This window comes from Nanorana parkeri, unplaced genomic scaffold, assembly GCF_000935625.1.
Source record: "Nanorana parkeri isolate BGI_ZX_2015 unplaced genomic scaffold, ASM93562v1 scaffold1271, whole genome shotgun sequence".
Lineage (NCBI taxonomy): Eukaryota > Metazoa > Chordata > Amphibia > Anura > Dicroglossidae > Nanorana > Nanorana parkeri.
Genome location: NW_017307539.1, coordinates 110,467 through 131,977, shown reverse-complemented (window position 1 = coordinate 131,977; position 21,511 = coordinate 110,467). Strand labels below are relative to the sequence as shown.

The 21,511-nt window shown below is 38.5% G+C and overlaps 1 protein-coding gene and 2 long non-coding RNA genes across 3 annotated transcripts in view; 2 read left to right on the top strand and 1 right to left on the bottom strand.

Annotated features, from left to right (window-relative positions):
• Nucleotides 1-5,141, top strand: part of LOC108797399 (coagulation factor XIII B chain-like) — a 39,088-nt gene extending 33,947 nt beyond the window's left edge. The window contains exons 9-11 of the mRNA XM_018568987.1: nucleotides 657-854; nucleotides 2,235-2,384; nucleotides 5,104-5,141. Of these exons, the coding sequence (XP_018424489.1) occupies nucleotides 657-854; nucleotides 2,235-2,384; nucleotides 5,104-5,141 (386 nt within the window). The remainder of the gene's footprint in view (nucleotides 1-656; nucleotides 855-2,234; nucleotides 2,385-5,103) is intronic.
• A 1,162-nt stretch (nucleotides 5,142-6,303) lies between these two features.
• LOC108797407 lies at nucleotides 6,304-14,186 on the bottom strand. Its single transcript, XR_001941885.1, has 3 exons — nucleotides 14,034-14,186; nucleotides 7,509-7,743; nucleotides 6,304-6,415 (listed from the first exon to the last, which is right to left on the bottom strand). It is a non-coding gene; the product is annotated as an uncharacterized LOC108797407 (long non-coding RNA).
• A 398-nt stretch (nucleotides 14,187-14,584) lies between these two features.
• The window catches only part of LOC108797408, a 9,949-nt gene continuing 3,022 nt past the window's right edge, over nucleotides 14,585-21,511 (top strand). Inside the window, exons 1-2 of the long non-coding RNA XR_001941886.1 lie at nucleotides 14,585-14,682; nucleotides 15,854-15,857. This is a non-coding gene — a long non-coding RNA (uncharacterized LOC108797408). The remainder of the gene's footprint in view (nucleotides 14,683-15,853; nucleotides 15,858-21,511) is intronic.

Sequence of the window (21,511 nt, the reverse complement as noted above, 5' to 3'; positions counted from 1 at the left end):
TGCGGGCGAGGGAAGTTGGAAGGGGGGGGGTGGGGGGGGGGGGATCAGGAAGCCACATTTGTATTGAGAGAAGAGGATATTTAAAAGGTATTTCATGATATGTGGGGGTACATGTCTATAAAGAGGAAACACAGAGTGTATTTGGGCTTTAATTTATCAGTAATCGGTAATTTGCAGTAATCCTATTGCACATGCATAACTTGATTTCTAGACTACCTCAAAGCTGTTATGGTGATGGCTTCCTATTCAGCGACAGAAGCAATGCTGCCAGAGGTCCTGCTCCCAGACATAGATAGTAATGTCACCTTTCCTTATATTAATAACATCTGGTAAATTGCTTATATTGCTGTGGTCTACTAAACCTCCTTTGAACAGCAATTGTAGTGTTTGGCTTATGTGCTGCTATTAAAATGAGGACAGGCAACGCTAGTGTAACTAAAGCTGTTGGCAGGCAATTTTTTATATCATACCCTGAGCAAGCTTGCCAACCTAGGTCCAGGCTATATAAGATGCTAAAATTTAGACGTGTTTCTGGGTAGAGTAATTAAAAATAAAATAGAGATGTAAATATACAAATGATGCATATAACTATTAGGGATTCTTGCCGATTAAATGTTTACACATTTAAGTGTGCTACTTCTGTTTTATTTTCACAGGCTCAGATTCTTGCCAACTTTCTGAAGACAAAATTATTCAAAATAACATATTGTTGCAAAGGAGTGCTTCACACCGTAAAGTCTTCAGAGGTGGTGAGACGGTGCCGCTCAGGTGTAAACCTGGACATTTTGCTCTATCCGCTCTGCAACTGAAATGCCAAGACAGAAAAATGATATATCCCAAATGCATACGCGGACGTAAGTATACCACTTGCTTTAGATACAAAATACAATAATCACTATGTTGCTAAGCACGTTTTTGCCATGAAGTGACCCATATGGATGATGTACAGTAAATTAGTCCAAATTGGAACAAACAGTATACCGGTCATATGATGATAATTGCCTAATGTTAAACATACATATTACCTATCCATTAAAATGATAGGAGAACAACATACCTTTACATCCTTCCTTGGCTGCCTGTGTGCATGCGGCTAGTGCCCATAGAAGCCACTGTTTCCACTGCCATTCGACAGCAGAGAGCAGCGGTTTTAGGCACAGATCCGATCAGACTGGCTCTGTGCCCTGTGATCACTGTGATTGCTTATCACAGTGATCACATGGTAATGTTTACATTCCCAAGCCCTCCCCTGCCTCACTTACATCAGAGGCAGGGGAGAGTAAAGAAAATAATGAATGGATGAGTCATCTTTCATTACTTCCTAGTAAAAACAAAGTGCAACAGCAGAAAGGAATAATGTATTAAATAATTTTAAACCCTTTAACCCCCGCTCCTCTCCTGCTTATGTTAGTCCCATTCTATCTCTACACTGTCGTGCAAATTATCCCCTTTGCCTCCCTTATCCTGCACATCTGTACATTAACCCCTTCATTTCCATCTTCCCACTGCATGTAACCTGTACATTAACCCCTTCACCCCTTCTCCCTCTGTGTATGGCCTGTACAATTGTTGTATCTAAAGCACCATCGCCAGGCTCCATGTTTTAACCCCCTCAATACCGGCATGTTTCTTTATCTCCAAAAAATTGTGGCATCAGCTCACCTTTGGGTTTTCCAAAAAGGAGGCCTTTTTCGTGCTGCCCTGACATTTTTTAAATAGGTTTTATAACAGAAATGGTGTTTTTTAAAAATTTTTGTTTTTATTTTTTTCCTTTTATATAGCAAAAAACTAAAATAAACCTCTATATGTCTCAAAACAATTATATAAAATTAATTTGGTTATAGTGTTGCATGACAGAGTAATTCTCAGTCAAACTTTCACAAAAAAGTGAAAAATGACCAGGTAATGGAGTTTAACATGGTGGTACTGAAGTGGTTAAAGGGATAACATATAAGGAAATGTGCATGTATTGCAGAGATGTACTGCATATATAAGTTTTACTTTCTTGTTTTTGCCCTGACTAAAACTTGAAGGTTTCAGCAAAACCGATTCAGTATTAAAGGCTTATTTACATCTACTCGTGTGTGAATTGGCCCTTTAGAGTGAAGGGGGACTTTTTTTTGCGACATAGATAAGCAATTTCTGGTCTAGTAACAGTTGATATTTTACAACCGTGATGACTGGGATGATATTTAAAATGATTTTGAGTCTCCAAAATATTTTTTGCTTTGTAGAACCTTGCCGAATATCTCAAGAAAAATTGGATGATAACTTTTTGGAGCTTGATGCCGTTGATGACGATAAAGTTTATTTTGAGGATGGAGAAAATATTCACTTTGCATGCAAACAAGGATATTCATCAGAATCTGATCTCACTGGATTATGTATTAAGCAGGATATTTTATATCCTCTATGTTATAAAACAGCTGAATAGTATTGTTGCTAAATAATAGAACAGTCAATTTTGTTAAAGAACAACTCTAGGAAGCACTATTTCTGGGTAAATTGTCCCTTTACCTTATTTCCACTACAATTATAGAGGAGCCACAGTTTCTGTGCATAACAGTCACTTTTTATTTCAGCTCTCTAAGGGTTCACAAGGCTATTAAATATAGGATAATTCAGATAAATAGCCAAATAACTAAAAATTTCCTGAGACAAGAAAAAGGAACAGCTTTTAGAAAACAGTATATAGGTAAAAGAACATACCTTTGTCAAATCCCCAGACTCTAGTAACATTAAAAAATAAATACACACATAATGATTAGTTAAATCCACCAGTGTTTTTTTCACAACTTATTTTCCTTTATATGGACTCTATTATTTGAAATGGATGTCTATAAATTAGAGCAAAAAAAGGACAGAGGGATTTGGTCCCAAAGAAAGGGGCGTTCTCTCCAAATGAGGAACCCAATGCACCTCCCGGCAGCTGTGTGTTGTAGAGCAGGGCAGCACAAAACTGTGCATTGCATTGCAGTGAAAAAAGTAATACATACATTGAATACTTAGGGTCATAGATGAAGACAAAGTAAGTAGGTAAGGCCTTCTGACCTTACTCTGGATTTCCTGATCTGCATACCTGTTCTGGATCAGTGACTCAGAAAGTCAGATAATGAGCACAACAGCCAGACAACTAGAACTGTCAGCAACATGGCATTGGTCAATTTTTATATATAATTTTTTTGGGCAATTAGAAAAATATACGAACAAGGATTTCAGGTGTTTTCTGCCTGAAGTTCTGCTTTTGGTAAAATATTTATCTGTTACAACTGTTACTTTTTCACATTAAAATACGAGGAAAGGAATTTAAAATAAGCAGCACTAATATGTAGTATGAGTATTATAGACAACGAAGACAAATGTAACCATACTGCAACAGTATAAAGATTTACAAAAAAAATACATCTGCTAACCAACATTCCACCAAATGCAATCCACTGGTATTTAACATTTTGATATTAATAAAGGAAAAAGAAAAGGTGGAGAGAGAGAAAAAAGTGGTAAATAATATGAGGACTTGTAGGAGATCATTCAACTAATATCATGACCTGAGACCTGAGATAACGAAGACAGCTTTGAAGGTTAGCCAACACACATTTAGTAAAAAACTGGTATTATCAAGTACAGTGAATGAAAGAATTGTAAATTAAATCAGTTCATGTTCCCAAAGTTAAATAAATGTTATTAAAGTACCTTTTAGAGTGTGCATTATTTCTTCATATTGCATTAACTTTTTTTTTCAGACTGAAGCCATTCACAAGCACACAGAGGTAAAAAATTCTGCTAACTGAATTTAATAAAAATAGCAAGGAATTTTAAAATACACTAGGCCCACTACTCTGGGGAAACAATGCAACCAATGGGTCAGTTGGAACAGACTTAGAAAAATTCTCAACAATGTGAAAACAAGGACTTGTATCCATTTGGTACTGCACTCAGACAGTTAATTTGTATTATATAATGTTGGATAACGTTTAATGGAAACACAAAGCATAGAAACTAGGTGGAAAACGGTGCAAAGCCATTAGATGCCCTGGATTAGGTTCAGGTGGTTTCATATGTTACTGGTTGCCAAGCAGATCCTTTCAGGGATATGGCAGAGGCTTATTCTAACCCTGATCAATAAAAATTCTTACCTGGCAATTATGCATCAAGTATCTTAGAAAAATTCTCAACAATGTGAAAACAAGGACTTCTAGCTTAGCTTTAATTAGAAAAATACAGTGATCCATGCTGATTAATTAAATGATACTAGTAGATATTTGTTCTACAGAAAAAATAATAATTAACTACATTAGCAATTGTGGTTTTATATAGTAAAGAAATAATATAGAAAATAACAAAACCCCCAAAATACAGCTTTATAATAAATATAAACCAATGAGCTACTGAGGAAGCTACTGAAAAACATCAGGAGGCACTTGTAGCTCAGTTAAGCTGGCCATACACTGGTAGATTTTTGAATGAACTTTGGTGCAAACAGTTTCTTCAGAACATTTGATAATGCCAACAGACACTTGATGAACATTGTTCGAAATTTTGTTTGATTTCAACATTCGATTTTGGAATAAATGGAATTTCTCGAATGAAAATCACAATCCTTGTTAAAATTTTGTTCAAGAAATTTTTTTCCATCCTGTTCCTTTAATTTATTTTCTCACTACGTTCAAAAACGGTTGTCAATTTTACCCCATTATCTATTATAAAATTAAACAATTTAGAAAAACACATTTTTTGAATGAAATTCTACTGGTGTATGGCCAGCTTTACTAAACAAGACACTGTTTGCTCACATTCAATGCCACAGTCATCGTAGTCTGCAGCAGAAGTCTCTTGTATCCATTTGGCACTGCACTCAGAAAGTTAATTTGTATTATATAATGTTGGATAATGTTTAATGGAAACACAAATGCATAGAAACTAGTTGGAAAATGGTGCAAAGTTATAAGATGCCCTGGATTATGTTCAGGTGGTTCATATGTTACTGCTTGCCAAGCAGATCCTTTCAGGGATATGGCAGAGGCTTATTCCAACCCTGTTCAATAAAAATTCTTACCTGGCAATTATGCATCAAGTATCTAAAAGCCCAACTCCGTCCTCCAGGCTTCATCCTCTTCCAGAGGACCCCCACCCTGCCTTGAGGCACCCCCTCCAAACTGTGAGTATCTGCTGATTATTTTTTTTATTTAATACATTTTTCACATGTCTTCAGGTAGGTTAAGTGACTAGAGAGATCCTCTTCAGAGCCCAACCCGGCGGTGGGTGCCCCCTCTCCTCAGTAATGCACAGAGCTGCAAAGATGTTATGATATCAGTGCTGCTATTTGCATCAATACACTGTGAGTACACTGCAGTAACACCCCTTTAGGGCTGATACTATTTTCTATGCTTGCTCAAGAAGGAAGATGTAGAGGCCCATTTATAAAGCAACAATATGTCTTAAACACTGCTTTACTGCTTCTTTTATAATAAATAAGTAACTGCTGCATTTATTTTGCAGTGCGTAGCAATCTAAACCAAAGTACACAGAGTGGACAAAAGGAAGTAGAATAGGGATCATTGACCTGGGTCTTTCCTGTATCTACAAATACAGCATCAGTCTGCCACCATTAGGGGGGCAGGGCTGTCATAAGCCGCAGGACAAGGGAACCTGACATTGGATCTTGAGCATATTCTGTGTGTACCAGCACCTAGCATTGCCACTGACAAAAAGTGGTTTGCTCTTTCTATTCCAGAGCACCTACTGTTTGTGTCACAATATGCGACTTTTTGGAAAATCATTAAAATAGGAATGACAATTCTCTCTATAAAAAGAAAATATACTAAGAAACTGCACATGCCTGCAGCAGCTTCAAAATACTTTAGATATAACCAAATACGGAGCTGTTCTGACAGGCTAAGCTCCAGTATTTCCTTATGGTGCCAAAGGATGCCTGCCCCTTGCTCTTGTGCATTCCTATTGACCGGTGAGGCAGTCCACATTGATGGGCCAAGGGATGGGACTCTATGAACAGCCAGGCATTTAACTGTCTGGATTTAAGGGCTTTTTTAAGCTGTGCGAGTTTATGCAGGCATCTTTGGGTAAGAACATTTTATACCAGCAGCAGTTTCCTAGTTTATTATTATTTTTCTAGAGATGGTCTTTCTTTCCCTCTCTGTTTCTCTCTATATACTGTATATCTTACACAAATGCACTAAACAACTCAAATTGCTTAAAGAATCTATTTATTAAAGGGGTATGTGTTTAATGCAAAGATGTATTACCAAGCAAGATAAAGAGATTTATATACACTGGTGCGCTCTTGTTAGGCCTTGCATTCTGACATTGCTTCCTTTCTTCAACTCAGTTGCAATATTTTGTAAAACCAGTTCTTAGTATATTTCAGTCTCTACTAAAGGCTGAAAAGTAGATTCATCTGGTGCTATAAGAAAAAAATAGGGAAATTGTAAGTTTATAAGTTGTTGTCGCTATATAACAAGTGCTTAGAGCTATAGAGGGTATACAATGATGGCCTGATTTATAATTTGTGAAATATCTTGTTTTATACTAAGTGGTGCAAATCACCCAATATCACATGCAATAGCACTGTTTGACTTATCAAAGAAGAAAAGCATTTCAATAGGCATTAAAAAGCCTGGATTGTTTATCTTACATTTTAGAGTGACTCTGTCAGCACAGAATCTGTTGTAAAGAATAACATATCTGTAATCAAAGAGGCTTTATACCTACATCTCTAGCCACAAATTACTTGAAACGCCTTTTCTTTAGTGCTTACTGGCTGCTGCATGTATCACACAAGCTCCCCATCACACACTGGTTTCTACCACCAGGCTGTAAGTCTCTACCAGATGTACAAGCCAGCAGGAGGAACAGTTGCTTGTGGTGGGGGAGACAGGTATTTGACTCATCAACCAGTCAAATACCTGCAGTGGCCGGCGGCTAACAGTGAAGAGACGGAATTCCAATCAATGGCCACTGGAAAGGTAAATAAAGAGCCTCTTTTAGTACAAGTAGGTTATTCATTACAGGGGAGCCAATGCTGATAAGGTCAATTTAAAGCTGAACTCCAGGTAGAACAGAGAATCCCTTAATCCAAAAACAATGCCTACCCCTGCTTTGCTTCCTCATGCATACAGAAGAATGATCAGAAAGGTTTCTATCTCCATTTAATGACCCATAACTGCTGACCACTTTTCTTAGAAAGGGCAACCGGCTGTGTTATTGCCCATCTGCAGTTTAGGTTTGAAGTGTTGATGTCAGATATGATGTGGGTGCCTCAAAGAACTCTCCTCCGTGCATGTAGCCAAAGCAAAGAATTCAGCTACTTTCTTGGTCACTGAGTGATTAATTAAAAAAAAAAAATATTGACTGAGCTTGGGGAAGGAAGGACTGAATGCATTATGAACTGAAATCCAGAGTTCAGCTTTAACCCTTCATTCACAAGGGTTTTTTCCTGTGAAAAAAACAGAATGACCATTATAGAAAATAAAAAATAATATGCTGTATACTTACTTTTTTTGAAGCATGTTGGATACTCTACAACTCCTCCATGACATTTGACTTTTAATTCCTCATGATCAGATATTTCATAACCAGACAAACAGGAAAATTCAATGGTCTCATTTGCTTTATATGACTTAATACCACATTTGTTTGGCATCCTTTCACTTCCACAATGCGTATTAACACTTTTCACTGTGATGTTGTTTTTTAGCATTGTATTATCATTTAGAGTACATGGTCCTGTGATATAAACATATATGTAAACTATGGGCTCTAGACAAAGGACATTTAGTTATAGACATTTTTGTAAATACAAAATTATATATAAAATATGCGGAACATTTGCAATACAAAAATGTCCAATTCAAAGTACTGACAAAACTAAAATAAAATCTGAGCGCTAAAACTGACTTATAATTAAAGTCAACAGTTTCACCTAATTTTGCACTCCCGACCCTTCCCCCTTTTGCCTGCTGCTTAAAACCACACTTCACTGCTGTACCACTCTGTTGGCTGCTGAAACAATTAAATGTCTATGGTGGAACATGTAACCCCTTCCCCCTTCTCTCACGATGAGAGCTGGTTGTCTGATTGTCTAAATGCCAAGCTTGAGCATTGTCACATGGAAGGAGTCTTTTGTCCTGTGAAAACTCTGACCAGATCAACTTAGAGCTTAACTAGGCAGTTTCCTGATGGCAGAAAGATCTTGCTTTACCACCCGATAATGCCATCAAACACTTGAATGTCGATCAAAATTTCATTTGATTTTACCATTCATTTTTGGAATGAATGGAGTTTACCGAATGAAAACCACATTCACTTCTAGAATTTTGTTTGTTCAAAATTTTTTTGCCATCCTGCTCCTTTGAGTTTTTTTTGTCGCTATGGTCAAAAAAGATTGTCGATCTGACCCCATCATCTAATAGAAAGTTGAACGAAGGATCTTTTGTATGAAAGGTGTTTTGAAAATGTGGTGTATGCCCAGCTTTAGCCTTGCAGAGATATAACATGGAAGCACAGTGTTGTGCATGAATTCAAAGCAGAAAGTAGCACCTGCATATATAATAAACAATATGGCTCTTTTATGTGCATTTATTTCCCCTTCTCTATATTTGTACCGTTCGCAAACATTTCATTAACTTTTACATATCCTGGTGCTTGTAATGTCTTTTCATTTCTGCAATAGTATGAACTATGTTTGATGCCATACCATATAACTTCTTGATGGAATAAATCAAAGATTACATTACAATACTTTTATGGTTGGAACAGTGGTGTCACTAGGGGGGTGCAGGTAGTGTGGCCCGCACCGGGAAATAACTTCCTCTGCGGAGTGACAGAAGGCAGTGGGTGGCAGCCATTCTGCTAATGGCTATTTTAAATTGCAATATCCAATAGAAGGCTGGCTATTGCTCCGCCCCCTGCCTGATGTGATTAAGCAGAGGAGCAGACCTGAGAGAGAAAGTTCTCTCTCAGGTCCGCTCTGATTGACAGAAGCCAGGGAGCGGAGCAATAACCAGCCTACTATTGGCTATTGCAATTTCAAATAGTCAATAGCAGAATGGCTATTGCTTCTACAGAGGAACGGACCTGAGAGAGAAAGTTCCGCTCCTCTGTAATTGACATCAGGTAGTGGGCGGGTGCATTAGCTAGCCTGTATTGGCTATTTCAATGTTACATAGCCAATAGCATTGTTTATTTCTGCCCACTGCCTGATGTAAACATTGCATCAGGCTGCCAACGGCGGGTGTTTTTTCCCCCATCAGTCGGCAGGGGTCGGAATTGACATAGGACATTTTTTCTTTTTAGCTAAAGGAATTGCCAAAAACTTGTGTTTTGTTTTTTGTTCAATTACATTTTTTTCTAAGCTGTTGTGCGTTTATTTACATTTGATTTAACTCTTTAGTTAATGAGTAGGGGTATAACTACCCCTTACTCATTTGTAAGGGGGGGTGGCATCTGGGTGCCCCCTTTATGAAAAGGGGTACCCAGATGCAGATGAGCACCCCTGTCCTGCCAGGCTGCTGCCTGGATTAATGGTCTGGTATGGATTTTTAAGGGGGACCCCACACTTTTTTTTTTCTTTTTTTGTCATGGGGTCTGAAGGCTCTGGTATGAATTGTCAGGGATGGCACAACCTCTTTCTTCAACTGCTTTTACAGCAGATCCTCAGACATGCACAGTCTTCAAATGGCAGATCTTAAGGCCACACGTTCTTGGTCTCTTCTGTTTAGTCATTTGCATAAAGGCTCTCCTCCACCTTCTATGTGGGTGGCTGTGTGTTGTTTTTACTGGATCACATGTTAGTTGTAGCCTAACAGTTGTGAGGCTCAGGTTCCCCCTGTAGCTTCTTGCTTTCTAAAACTTAGATAAAGAGATTCTAATTAACCTTTTTTTGCCATTATTACACTCCTACATGTGACTTGAGTACTTTTGTGCTCTGCTAGAGATCCGTCCTTGAGTGTGCCATCCCTAATACTCCTGGATTCCCCCTTCTATGGAGTTTTTTCCCCATTACTGGATTTCTGCTGCTCATGCTTATGCTTGATTATTTCATCCTTATTCTTCTCTGTAGAGATTTCCTAACTCCCTAATCTACAGGAATCAGTTTCAAATGCTTTGGTCATTTGCAGTTCTTACCATGGTACAAAACACTATGTTATCCCTAGTGCCTTTTATTCTTTCATTCCTCTTATTGGAATGTCTTACATATTTTTACTTAAAAGGTGTGTCCTCCACCTAGTTTCCTTCAACAGAGTGCAAATATTTTGTGGGTACATCAGACCCCATCCTATTAGCCTCTTGAAAGTATATTGGGGATTTGTGATAGGCCAATCTTGATTTTATTTGCAGATGTATTTGTAAAACTCCTCAGAAAAATGGTACATTGCAAATTGTAATATGAAACCCCCACAGAAGTCAATGTCAGGTGAATCTTAAAAATCAACTTTTCACTTGGAGGGAGGTCCAGAAATTTATCAGAACCCGGGGGTGACTTCACCTCTAATGCCTCTAACATCCTTCCCTGCTTTCTCTCCTGCTAGAGAGTCGCCCGTATTTGCTATTTGGCACACCAAGGGTATTTGCACTATCAACGATTTATTAACTCCCCAGGAACATTGCAAACAATACAGGGACCTACAAAATACGTACCATATCTCGACCAACCACTTCCTTCAATATGCCCCAATACGTAATTTTATAAACAGGAATTTGCCACTACCCTGGTCTCTCCCTAACCATTCTCCCTTTCATAATCTTCTACTATCTCCATCTAAAAAGATGCTGCTATCATTTATTGTCCACTCTATACATTCTTCTTCCCATTCTACATTTGAACAATCCTTTACCTCACATATTATTAAATGGGCGTCTCTTCTAGGTATAACACCGAATGACACTGCACAGCTCATACTGCGGGGATGGACTGCACTTCGGAAAGCCATTACTTGTGAATCCTGGAGAGAACTTCAGTTTAAATTGATTCATAGAGCGTTCTACGCCTTTAATATAGGTTGTAGGCACACCCCCCCAGTACTGGTTGACTTCTTGTCCCAAATGCCAAGCCCATTCTCTGGACCTAGATCACTTAATTTGGCTATGCCCCTCTATTCAATAATTTTGGTCAGTCGTCATCTCCTATGTCAATAATCACTCAGATGCTCAGAGGCCTATCACCCCTACCCTCTGTCTGTTCCACACTCCTACTCCCTCAGCAACCTCCAATTCTAGTAATATCTCTAGGTAAAAATGTGTGGTCGCTGCCAAGAAGGCGATACTGATGAACTGGCTTTTGCCTACCCCTCCCTTGTTAACTTCCCTGAAAAGCCTTCTTCATAAACTTATGACATTTGATAAACTGGATGCCCAAGTGAACATGCATAACACTGACAGGTTTTTTGTTACCTGGACCTCATTCATGCTGTCTGAATTGTCTATAGACCAACTTAAGACTATTATGCTACTCTTTCAGGATACGAGGTGGTACCTTACGTCAAGGGTTGCGGGATCCCTGGGTGCTCTTGATGTCCTGGGAGAACACGATTGAGCGCACTCTATTCATTGGACCTTTCTTACTAATTAGTCACGTTCTCTTTTCTACCCTTCTTTTAAGACATAATCCGTGTACTCACACCAATTGCACTCTACTGGTACTGATACTTGATAATTCGATTGGTTTTCTACTTAGGAGTTCTCTTTTTTTTTGTAGTAGTAGTTCTGATAAATTTCTACCTAAACCTACTGTGTTTTCCACTATGTATAGCTGCTGTATTATTAATAAAAGATTACATGCTTAAAAAAAACAAAAAACATTTCTCCATTTTAACAGCTAATAGTGATTGTAAAACAAAGGGCTTGGGAAACTGGGCACTGCCAAGAGTGACATGTAACAATGCAAAAAAATTGAAAAATAAAATACCCTTTGCAGAGAGCAGCACTTAAAGCCCCCGCCCCTCAAATCCATACCAGACCATTATCCGATCATGCAACTTGACCTGGCAATAAAGGAGGGGGAACCCCCTCCTGAACCATGCCAGGCCACATGGCCAACATGTCCCTCTGTGGTGATGAGGACAGGGTCTCCAAGAGTATGTGGGGGTCTGTGTGGGATTGACTTATCTAAATGTGGAAGCCCTCTTTAAAATAAAGGGGGTTCCCAGATATCTCCCCCCCCCATGTGAATGAGTAAGGGGTACATAGTTACTGATTCACACAAAAAAAATCAAGTATTAAATAAATGAACAAAACCGTACCTACGGCAAAATACTTTATTAAAAAAATAAATAATGTGCAATGTCCAAAAAATAATGTCCTACAATGTCCAAAAACGAATGTCCAAGGAAGTAAATGGGACAATATGTAGTTACTATTTAGTGGCAGCGGTAATAACACATCAAATGTATCAAATAAAACACTTCCTGCTGCAGTCGCAGTCAGGTTTGTGTGTGAACAGCCCCTTTTGTTCACCCCTTTGCATTAGCTTTAGTTGCACCTCACTTCTTTTCCCTATTTTTCCTTCCTCTGCAGTGGATTCTGCTTAGGGAAGTCCAAAATATATTGATTCCTAGGGGGTGATTTACTAACCTAAACACACGCACGCACTAGGTGCGTGTGATTTTTACACAGCAAAACGTATTTATCAACCAAAAAGTCTCTAAAAGCATATTTCCACTAATGCCATATATGGAAAAATCATGCACATGATGAATATATAATGCTGCTTCACAGTTTAGACAAAAATGGTTAGCTCATGCATTTACATTCCTGCATTCATCAACGCAAGCAACACAATGTAGTGCTAATTTACACAATTCATGCAGGGCTTTGCACAACACACCTGCTAGGTGTGTATACACTACAAAGGTGTCTAGATTCCACCAATAGATCATGCTGGGAGGGAACACACTACAGATGTGTATACTTGTTTGTGGCGTGTTTATAAGGTTAGTAAATCAACCCCCTAGAGTCATATATATTTTATACTTCTAGTAGGCTTCAATATGGCTATTACATTTCTCAAGCTATTTCAGGTATAATAATAACAATAGTATGGATTATTTTTAATACTTCTACAATTTTCATTTGCCTACAGGTGTTACAATTTAACTTCAACCTCTACCTACTACAGGTTTTGTTAATCACCCTATTCCCTTCATTTTAAGACTTGTAAGTTACTATTCTTCCTTTATTCTTACTTTCTAACCATTTAATTGTCTGTTTAGAAAGCTCTCATATGCATACATATTCTTATAATTTATTGCTGTCTGGGAACCGCCCTTAGGCCCCTATTTTCATGAAGTCTGTTTAGGAAAACATGTCTCGTCCCTCTGTTTTTTACTTTATGCATGGTGGTAAGAGGCAGGGTTATATGGGGGCTGGATTAGAAGTAAAGTCACTAATTTTCTCCAGAAACAATATTCAGGTCTAACATACTGTACATACTGCAGTACATTAATAAACAATCACAAACAGAGATTAGTAAATAATGGAAAATTTACTCAGATGGCAATTTGTAACTTTTGCATAAAAAGTTATACAAATTTAGTAATTAGACATTTTAAGGATGTTTTTTTTGTGTGGGAGTTTGCTTTTTGTTCCTGTAGGCATTTTTCTTTTTGGTGGAAAGCAGAAAAAGTTTATTTCTGGAGGCATTCTGCACATGGCCACATAAACAACCTCAGTTTTCCATATTGCAAGAAAACTACATTTTTATTATTTTACAATGATAGAAAAATGACAGTGTTTGCAGGCTGAAACTGAAAGGTGATATTTAATAACAATGATTTAGCCACTGGCCTTTGTAGCAATGGTATACAGTACATACAGTATGTTGTAACAATAAAAGGCTGAGCTTTACTTTAAGCCTTATTTTGCCTAATTTGTCCACACAGTAAATAAACTAGTTGCAATCAGAGAAAACCAGGTATTTTAGATGAGAAAAGCAACTGTTTTAAATGAAAATGTAAAATAAGAGGAATGTGAAAAAATTTTAAGCAACTATGTGTTACAGTGTTATGGCTGCTACTCACCTGTCTTGACACATTTTGGGTATTTTAGCTTTCCATTCAAGCATTTTACTTTTAGCAGCTTAGGATCAGATATTCTGAATGTTGGTAAGCATTTAAATTGCACAATTTGGTCATGTTCCAAATACTTATCCATGACCTTTACAACAATTGTGTTATTTCCTTTTACGTAATTTTCATTTAGAGTGCATGGCTCTAAAAAGGCAGTAGAAAAATTACTTTAGTATTACTTTTTCTAACAAATACTACATTTTGATTATTTTACAATGATAGAAAAATGACAGTGTTTGCAGGCAGAAACTGAAAGGTGATATTTAATAACAATGATTTGGCCACTAGCCTTTGTAGCAATGATATACATACAGTATATTGTAAAAATATAAAACGCTGAGCTTTACTTTAAGCCGTATTTTGCCTAATTTGTCCACACAGTAAATTCAGAGTAAACCAGGTATTTTAGATGAGAAAAGCAACTGTTTTAAATGAAAATGTAAAATAAGAGGAATGTGAGAAATTTTTAAGCCACTAGTGTTATGGCTGCTACTCACCTGCCTTGACACATTTTGGGTATCTTAGCGTTCCATTCAAGCATTTTACTTTTAGCAGCTTAGGATCAGATATTCCGAATGTTGGTAAGCATTTAAATTGCACAGTTTGGTCATGTTCCAAAAACTTATCCATGACATTTACAATTGTGTTATTTCCTTTTACGTAATTTTCATTTAGAGTGCATGGCTCTAAAAAGGCAGTAGAAAAATTACTTTAGTATTACTTTTTCTAACAAATACTTATAAAGTAACAACATGAAAGACTGCTTTTAGCATAATACAGTTGCAAGTATTTTAGATTATTTAGGAACAATATTTGAACTTGCAGAAGCAGAAAAAAAGTACAATGTTTGTAATGTAATTTCAGATTTTAGAACAATTATTTCAGTTAGATGTCTTTTTATGCATGTCAAACTGTAGTCAATAAAGTAGAGAAGTCATAGCTGACCTAGATCTTGGCTTGACTTTTACCACCCAGGATGTCCCAAATCACAGAGAATATTGTGCTGTTCATCTTTCCCATCCTTGCCAACTTTAGTGCTGTTTTTCTTTTTTTCCCTTTCCAACTGTTAAACATTTCATTTTGGTGGACCTGATCATGACAGATCAGGGTGATTTCAAATAAGCAGACACATGTCTATTTAGATCTGCCTCCTTACAGACCTAACATGGGCCTAATTTCAGTTTTCTCCTTCATTACATGCTGGAGGAAAATACTGGATAGGCATGGATGTCACAATGGTTACATCCGTTCCGTACTGCTCTAATCAGCAGGGAAATCATGTATGGATCCCCTGCTGATTAGAACTGACAGGCACCTATGTAAAAGGGGCTTTACATTGCAGATCTTCCTTGTCCAAACATAAAAGGTTTAAAATATCCTAAGTTTCTAAATGTTATACAGTTAGTTTTATTTTTATGGGCATATCTTGTATGTCCTAGTTTCTTTTTCCTGGGGTTTAGGGTTTGCTAGGCATGTGCCTTTACACTAAAAATGTTTTTGCTTGCCTAACAACTGTTGGTAAAAGTTAATTTCCTGTTTGGTTACTATTATTCCACCTATATTTCCCATATGGTGAACCTTTGCTTGTCCTTCTCAATATTGACAGAGGCTCCTTGCTCCTTCAAGTACTGGTTTTCTATTGGAGTTGTCAGTCCTGATCTGGAATACCAGGTTGACCCTACATGTCTCCCACTGACATTGTCCTTTTACATAGTCGATAAATTGTTATTCATCAACTCTTCCTTCAGAAGTTGATGCTAATAAAATTTCAGATCTGTTGATTTTCTTCTTAGTGGCTTTGCTCATTTCTTAGTTGGTCTGCTTTTTGAAGTTCCACATATCCTAGACTATTCTACAATACTGTGTCCCTCAATCGGTTATAATGATAATAAGAATTTTGTACTTACAGTAAAATCTATTTCTTCAAGTCCATTGAGGGACACGTCTTGCCCCTCTGTGTTTTTGGCTTTATGCATTGTTTGCTCACAAAACTGAGGCATGGTAAGGTAAGAGGCAGGGTTGTATGGGGGCTGGATTAGAAGTATGTAAATGCCAGTAATTTTCTCCAGAAACAATATTTAAGTCTAACATAGATGTTGCAGTACATTATTAAACAATTACAAAGAGAGATTAGTAAATAAAAAAATATGTAGATGCCAATTTGCAAGTTTTGCATAAACATTCTACAAATTTAGTTGTGTTAACCCACGGGGGAATGGATATGTAAATATATTTCAATGACTACAATATTATTCACATAAACACCCCTAGATCTGAGGATTCTTAGACAAAAGAAGTAGTTCAATCAGCAATATACATTTATTGGTAGGGTTACATATTTACAAATAACACACAAAACAATATTTAAAAGACAATGTACAGTACAAGTGTGGTGGAGTTTTACCTCTCAGCTTCTCGCCTGTTCATATTGAATGCCTTTGTGTCCCAGGTAAAAGAGAGCACATGGCTTGCTAACAATACCTTATATATCCACCTTATTGTACAGTGGCTACCAAATGTACATTGGGCGTAACCTGATTAGAGGATTTAAATAAGGGTTGCTGTTTACCCCCCCTGTGAGATGTGATAAACTCACAAAACAATAGCTAGGCCTTTAAAGAAGACAGATTTACAGTAACACAATTGAGAAACTGAGAGTCACATAACATGCAGATAGATGCAGACAAATATATATATACACACATACATATCTTCCCACATATCACAACATCTATTGAAGATATTACACAAGCTAAACTTTATATGGCAACAGTTGTTAGACATTTTAAGGATGTTGTTTGTGTAAGTTTGGTTTTTGTCTCTGTAGCAATTTTTTGGTAAAAAGCAGAAAAAAAATCAATTTCTGGAGGCACTTTATACATGACAACGTAAACACCCCCAGCTTTCCATTATGCAAGACAATCACAGTTTGATTATTTGACAACTATAGAAAATGACAGTGTTTGCACATTGAAACTGAAAGGCAATATTTAATAACAATGAATTGCACATTGGCTTTCGTAGCCATGATATAATTTGTAACAATATTTTACAAAAGACATAACTTTACTTGAAGCCTTATTTTGCCTAATTCGTCCACACAGTAAATAAACTAGTTGTATTTAGATTAAACAGGTATTTCATATGAAAAAAGCTACTGTGTTAAATGTAAATGTAAAATAGTAAGAATGTAAAAAAATCTGAAGCCACTATGTGCTACAGTGTTATGGCTGCTACTCACCAGTCTTGACACATTTTGGGTATTTTAGCTTTCCATTCAAACATTTTACTTTTAGTAGCTTAGAATCAAATAGTCTAAATGATGGTAAACATTTAAATCTCACATTTTGGTTATGTTTCAAATACTTTTCCCTGGCTTTTACAACAATTGTGTTATTTCCTTTTATGTAATTATAATTTAGAATGCATGGCTCTGAAAAGGCAGTGGAGAAATTACTTTGGTATTATTTTTTGTAACGTATTCTTATAATGCAACAATGTAAATATACTTTTAGAATATTTAGAATTATTTTACATACTTTAAAAAACAATATTTGAACTTGCACAATAGCTGTTCATTTGTTTTGTAATGTAATTTACACATTTTACACAGTTAATTTTGAAATACTTTTATGCGTGTCAAACTATAGTTATTAAAGCAAAAAAGTCAGTGCTGATCCAGATCTTGGCTCAGTTTTTACCACCTAGGATATCCCAAATCACAAAGAATATTGTTCTGTACATCTTTCCCATCTTTGCCAACTTTAGTGCTGTTGCCTCTTTCTTTCCCCTTTCAACTGTGAAACATTTAACCCCTTATTACTATGTGTCCTCAGTTGTGAATGAACAGGAAGTGCTTTACATCACTTCCTGTTCATTCATGAATTTATCAATGAGTGGAAGCACTCTGCATAGAGGCTTCTACCCATTCATAACTGGATGATAGTAAATATTTTACTATCTCCAGTTTGCGAAAGGATGGGAAGCCTCTGTGCTGAGTGCTTTCCATTCGTTTAGTGCCTGGTGACGACTTTTCTGTGATGCTCGACTACCCTCAACAAGAATTGTTTTTGTTGTTCATCCCTGACCGATTCGTTATACTTTCTGCGGTATCATTGACAACCTTAAAGGAGAACTATGAGATGAGTGATTTCCACTCACCTCATAGTTCTAGCCGACCTGTGACAATGAGACTGTCACAGGTCGGCTCAGTAGATCAGGAGGTGAACGAACACATACCGGGTTCGCTCACCTCTCGATCCTGTCATGGCTCTCTGCCGTGACAGGGGGAGGGGCTGGATTCCCCTCTCCCCGCTCCGATCTGCCACCGTTGACTGGCGGAACGGACGGGGGAGGGGGCGGGTACAGCTGGCTCTGCCTCTAGATAGGCAGAGCCAGCTGTCACTCACGCAGCTGGGCAGATCTCGACGTCTAAGTCGGGATCCGCTCCGGCTGCGGCGTCTCAGTATACCGCGAGCTGTAGCCATAGTTCTCCTTTAAGAGCGTTCACATGGCTTCTTAGAGAATCACTGCAGTATTCTGCCACGTCGTGGATCCCAAACAATTCAAAGAACGTCTTTGTTTTATTAGTAATAAAAAGACTCAGGTCTTTTCCTTCAAAAACCATGTTTTTACCCTGTAATCGTTTCACTTCCTTTTTCTTTGCAGGTTTGGTTTCTAAATTTTTAGTCATATTTTCCTTAACAGCCTGAGTAATACGTTCGTCCAAAAAAGCCAATCCTACGTTTGTTTCTGACGGATGCCAAAGGTGTCTCTTAGCAACTGCGAGAGCACATTTTTTGACGTCTGCATCTGGGTAAGTGCTCAGAAGCTGTAGCATATCCAAATAATTCTTTGGAGCCCATCGACTTACAATTGCCTCATGCCAAAAGCGAACATATATGAGGCTGACAAAATGTGCAACCCGTTTCATTCCTTCCAATTGCCGTTGAGGAATATTCAACTGTTTAGTGAAGAGGACAATTTTAAGTGCATATATATATATATATATATAGTTACACATACACACACACATACACATATACACAGTATATATCACTGAATAACACGTATGTAGCTCTGTACCGCAGTAACTATCTCTACTTGAAATCATTCTGATTGACAGCTGTCCCTATCTAATCCAAATCCAACACACACTAATAAAAGGCTGGTGGGAGAGCCTTTTATAGGAAGGTGCTGGCACATTTGCAAACACTATTACTAGTCATGCTATGCCGCCTGCCCACAGTTAGAAGATCACATAACAGATTAGCGGATGATGTAACCACTGCATTAGGCCTCGTTCTCACCAGATGCAGTGCGTTCCGGCCCGATTCTGGCCAGAACACACTGCCTCACATTGCGGCCGGCTCACTTTTTTTGTGTGGCAGGAGGCCGCAATGTGATCGGCCGCACTGGATCGCAAGGCACATTATGCCTGCGGTCCGGTGCGATCAAAATAGTGCTTGCAGCATTTTGATCAGACCGCAGGCATAATGTGCCTTTTGATCCAGTGCGGCCGAAAGGCACGGCTACGGTGCCATTCACTTCCTTTGCCCGCCACGCCCCCTCCAGCCCACAAAAAAGTGAGCCGGACGGTTTTAACAACACTTAAAGAGTAACAATAAAAAATAAAAATTCCTTCAAACATCGTGCCTGGGGGATCCCCTTAACCTGCCTGTAAAGCGGCAAATCTGTACAATGTATAGAACCTGCTGTTGCAAAACTGAAATTTGAAATCTTAAAGCTTGCAGTTCCCCCTCCCAAACAATACCAGACCCTTTAGGTCTGGTAGGAATGTTAGGAGGGACCAAATTTTATTTTAAAAAAGCATAGGGTTCCCCCTAAAAGTCATACCAGACCCTTAAGATCTGGTAGGAATATTTAGGAGGCACCCCGTGTAACACAAAAACGTGTGTGGGGTTCCCCCTCAAAGTCATACCAAACCCTTAAAGTCTGGTAGGAATTTTAAGGAGGAACCCCACCCCCAAAAATGGGAGGAAAAAAACGTAGGGTACCCCCTAAAATTCCATACTAGACCCTTGATCCGAGCATAGGCCTGGAAGGGCCAGAGAGGCAACATGCCCTCGGCACTGGGAGGGTGCTTTTCCAGGGTTGCCCCTGGAAAAGCACCTTGTCCCTGTGCCGATGGTTGTTTGTGGGGGTGTGCACATGGGGCTTATTCACATCGGGGTGCCCCTTTAATAAAGGGGCAGCCAGATGCCGCCCCCCCTTGTCAATGAGTAAGGGGTACTTGTACTCCTACCCATTCACCCATTCACTAAAGGGTTAAATAAAATTGTTATTAAAAAGTCCAGACTTTTGATAAAATCCTTTATTTGGGGGGGAAAAAAGACATGTGTTTGAGAAGTCTTTTTTTTTTAAAAAAAAACCCACAAAAATTGATCCACCGATGTAATCCACGGTCAATCACGACATCCAGCGTTGTCCACGATGACGACGACTTGACAAAATAAAAAATACAACAACAAAAAATAAATAGCAATAATAATTTTTTGTAAAAACGCCGACACCCATCGCATAATGGCATTTTGACAGATGCCGGCAAAACAAACAATTGGGCGGAGCTAGCGGTGACAGCTAGATCCGCCAAATTGTATAGTTTGACGTCATCTGACAGGTGAGCCATGATTGGGCAAAGTCATCATGACTGTGTCCAATCATGGCTCTTACAGAGTACTGAGCCCTGATTGGGCAAAGTCTTTAGCCAATTAGGGCTTCATAAGGCGCATTGCCTTGTGTGGTGTGAAGCGGTCAAACAGAACTCACGCTCGACTCGAGCATCTAGCCTAAAGCTGGCCACAGACCCTACAACTATCGCAAGACTTTTGTCTTGCGATGGTTGTAAGGTCATTAAAAAAACATACGATCTGCCCATCTTGGACCGGCAGATCGTACTTGCGATAATCGAGGGGCGGGCTTGCGCACACCGTCCCGTGCGGCATTTATCTTATGAATATGCCACACACCCGCCGACAATCGTACGATTCTCGGCGGGTTTTCGAACATGTTCCTAAGCAGGGGCTGACTGGCAACTTTTAGCCCAGGGGGCAAGTACAACCCAGAGGCCCATGGTGCGGCAACTTGACCCCCCTCCCGCTTTGCCTCTTCCCCCGCCTTCTCCCCGCCCGTCTGCCACTTTTGCCATCCATGTAACAGTAGTGTGAATGTATTTATCGGTTTAGGAAATGTAAAGCACACTGGTAGTGGAGGGATGCCACGTCAGGGCTGTGCGCGTGCATGACTGCTGCGACCCTAGTAGTTCTGCCACTAACTCAGAAATACATTGTACAGCATTACAGAATGGCATTGGCTTTAGAGAACTACAATTCCCAGCAATACATTACACAACAATGCAGAATACCATCAGCTATAGCGGACTATAAATCCCAGCAATAATGACTACCATC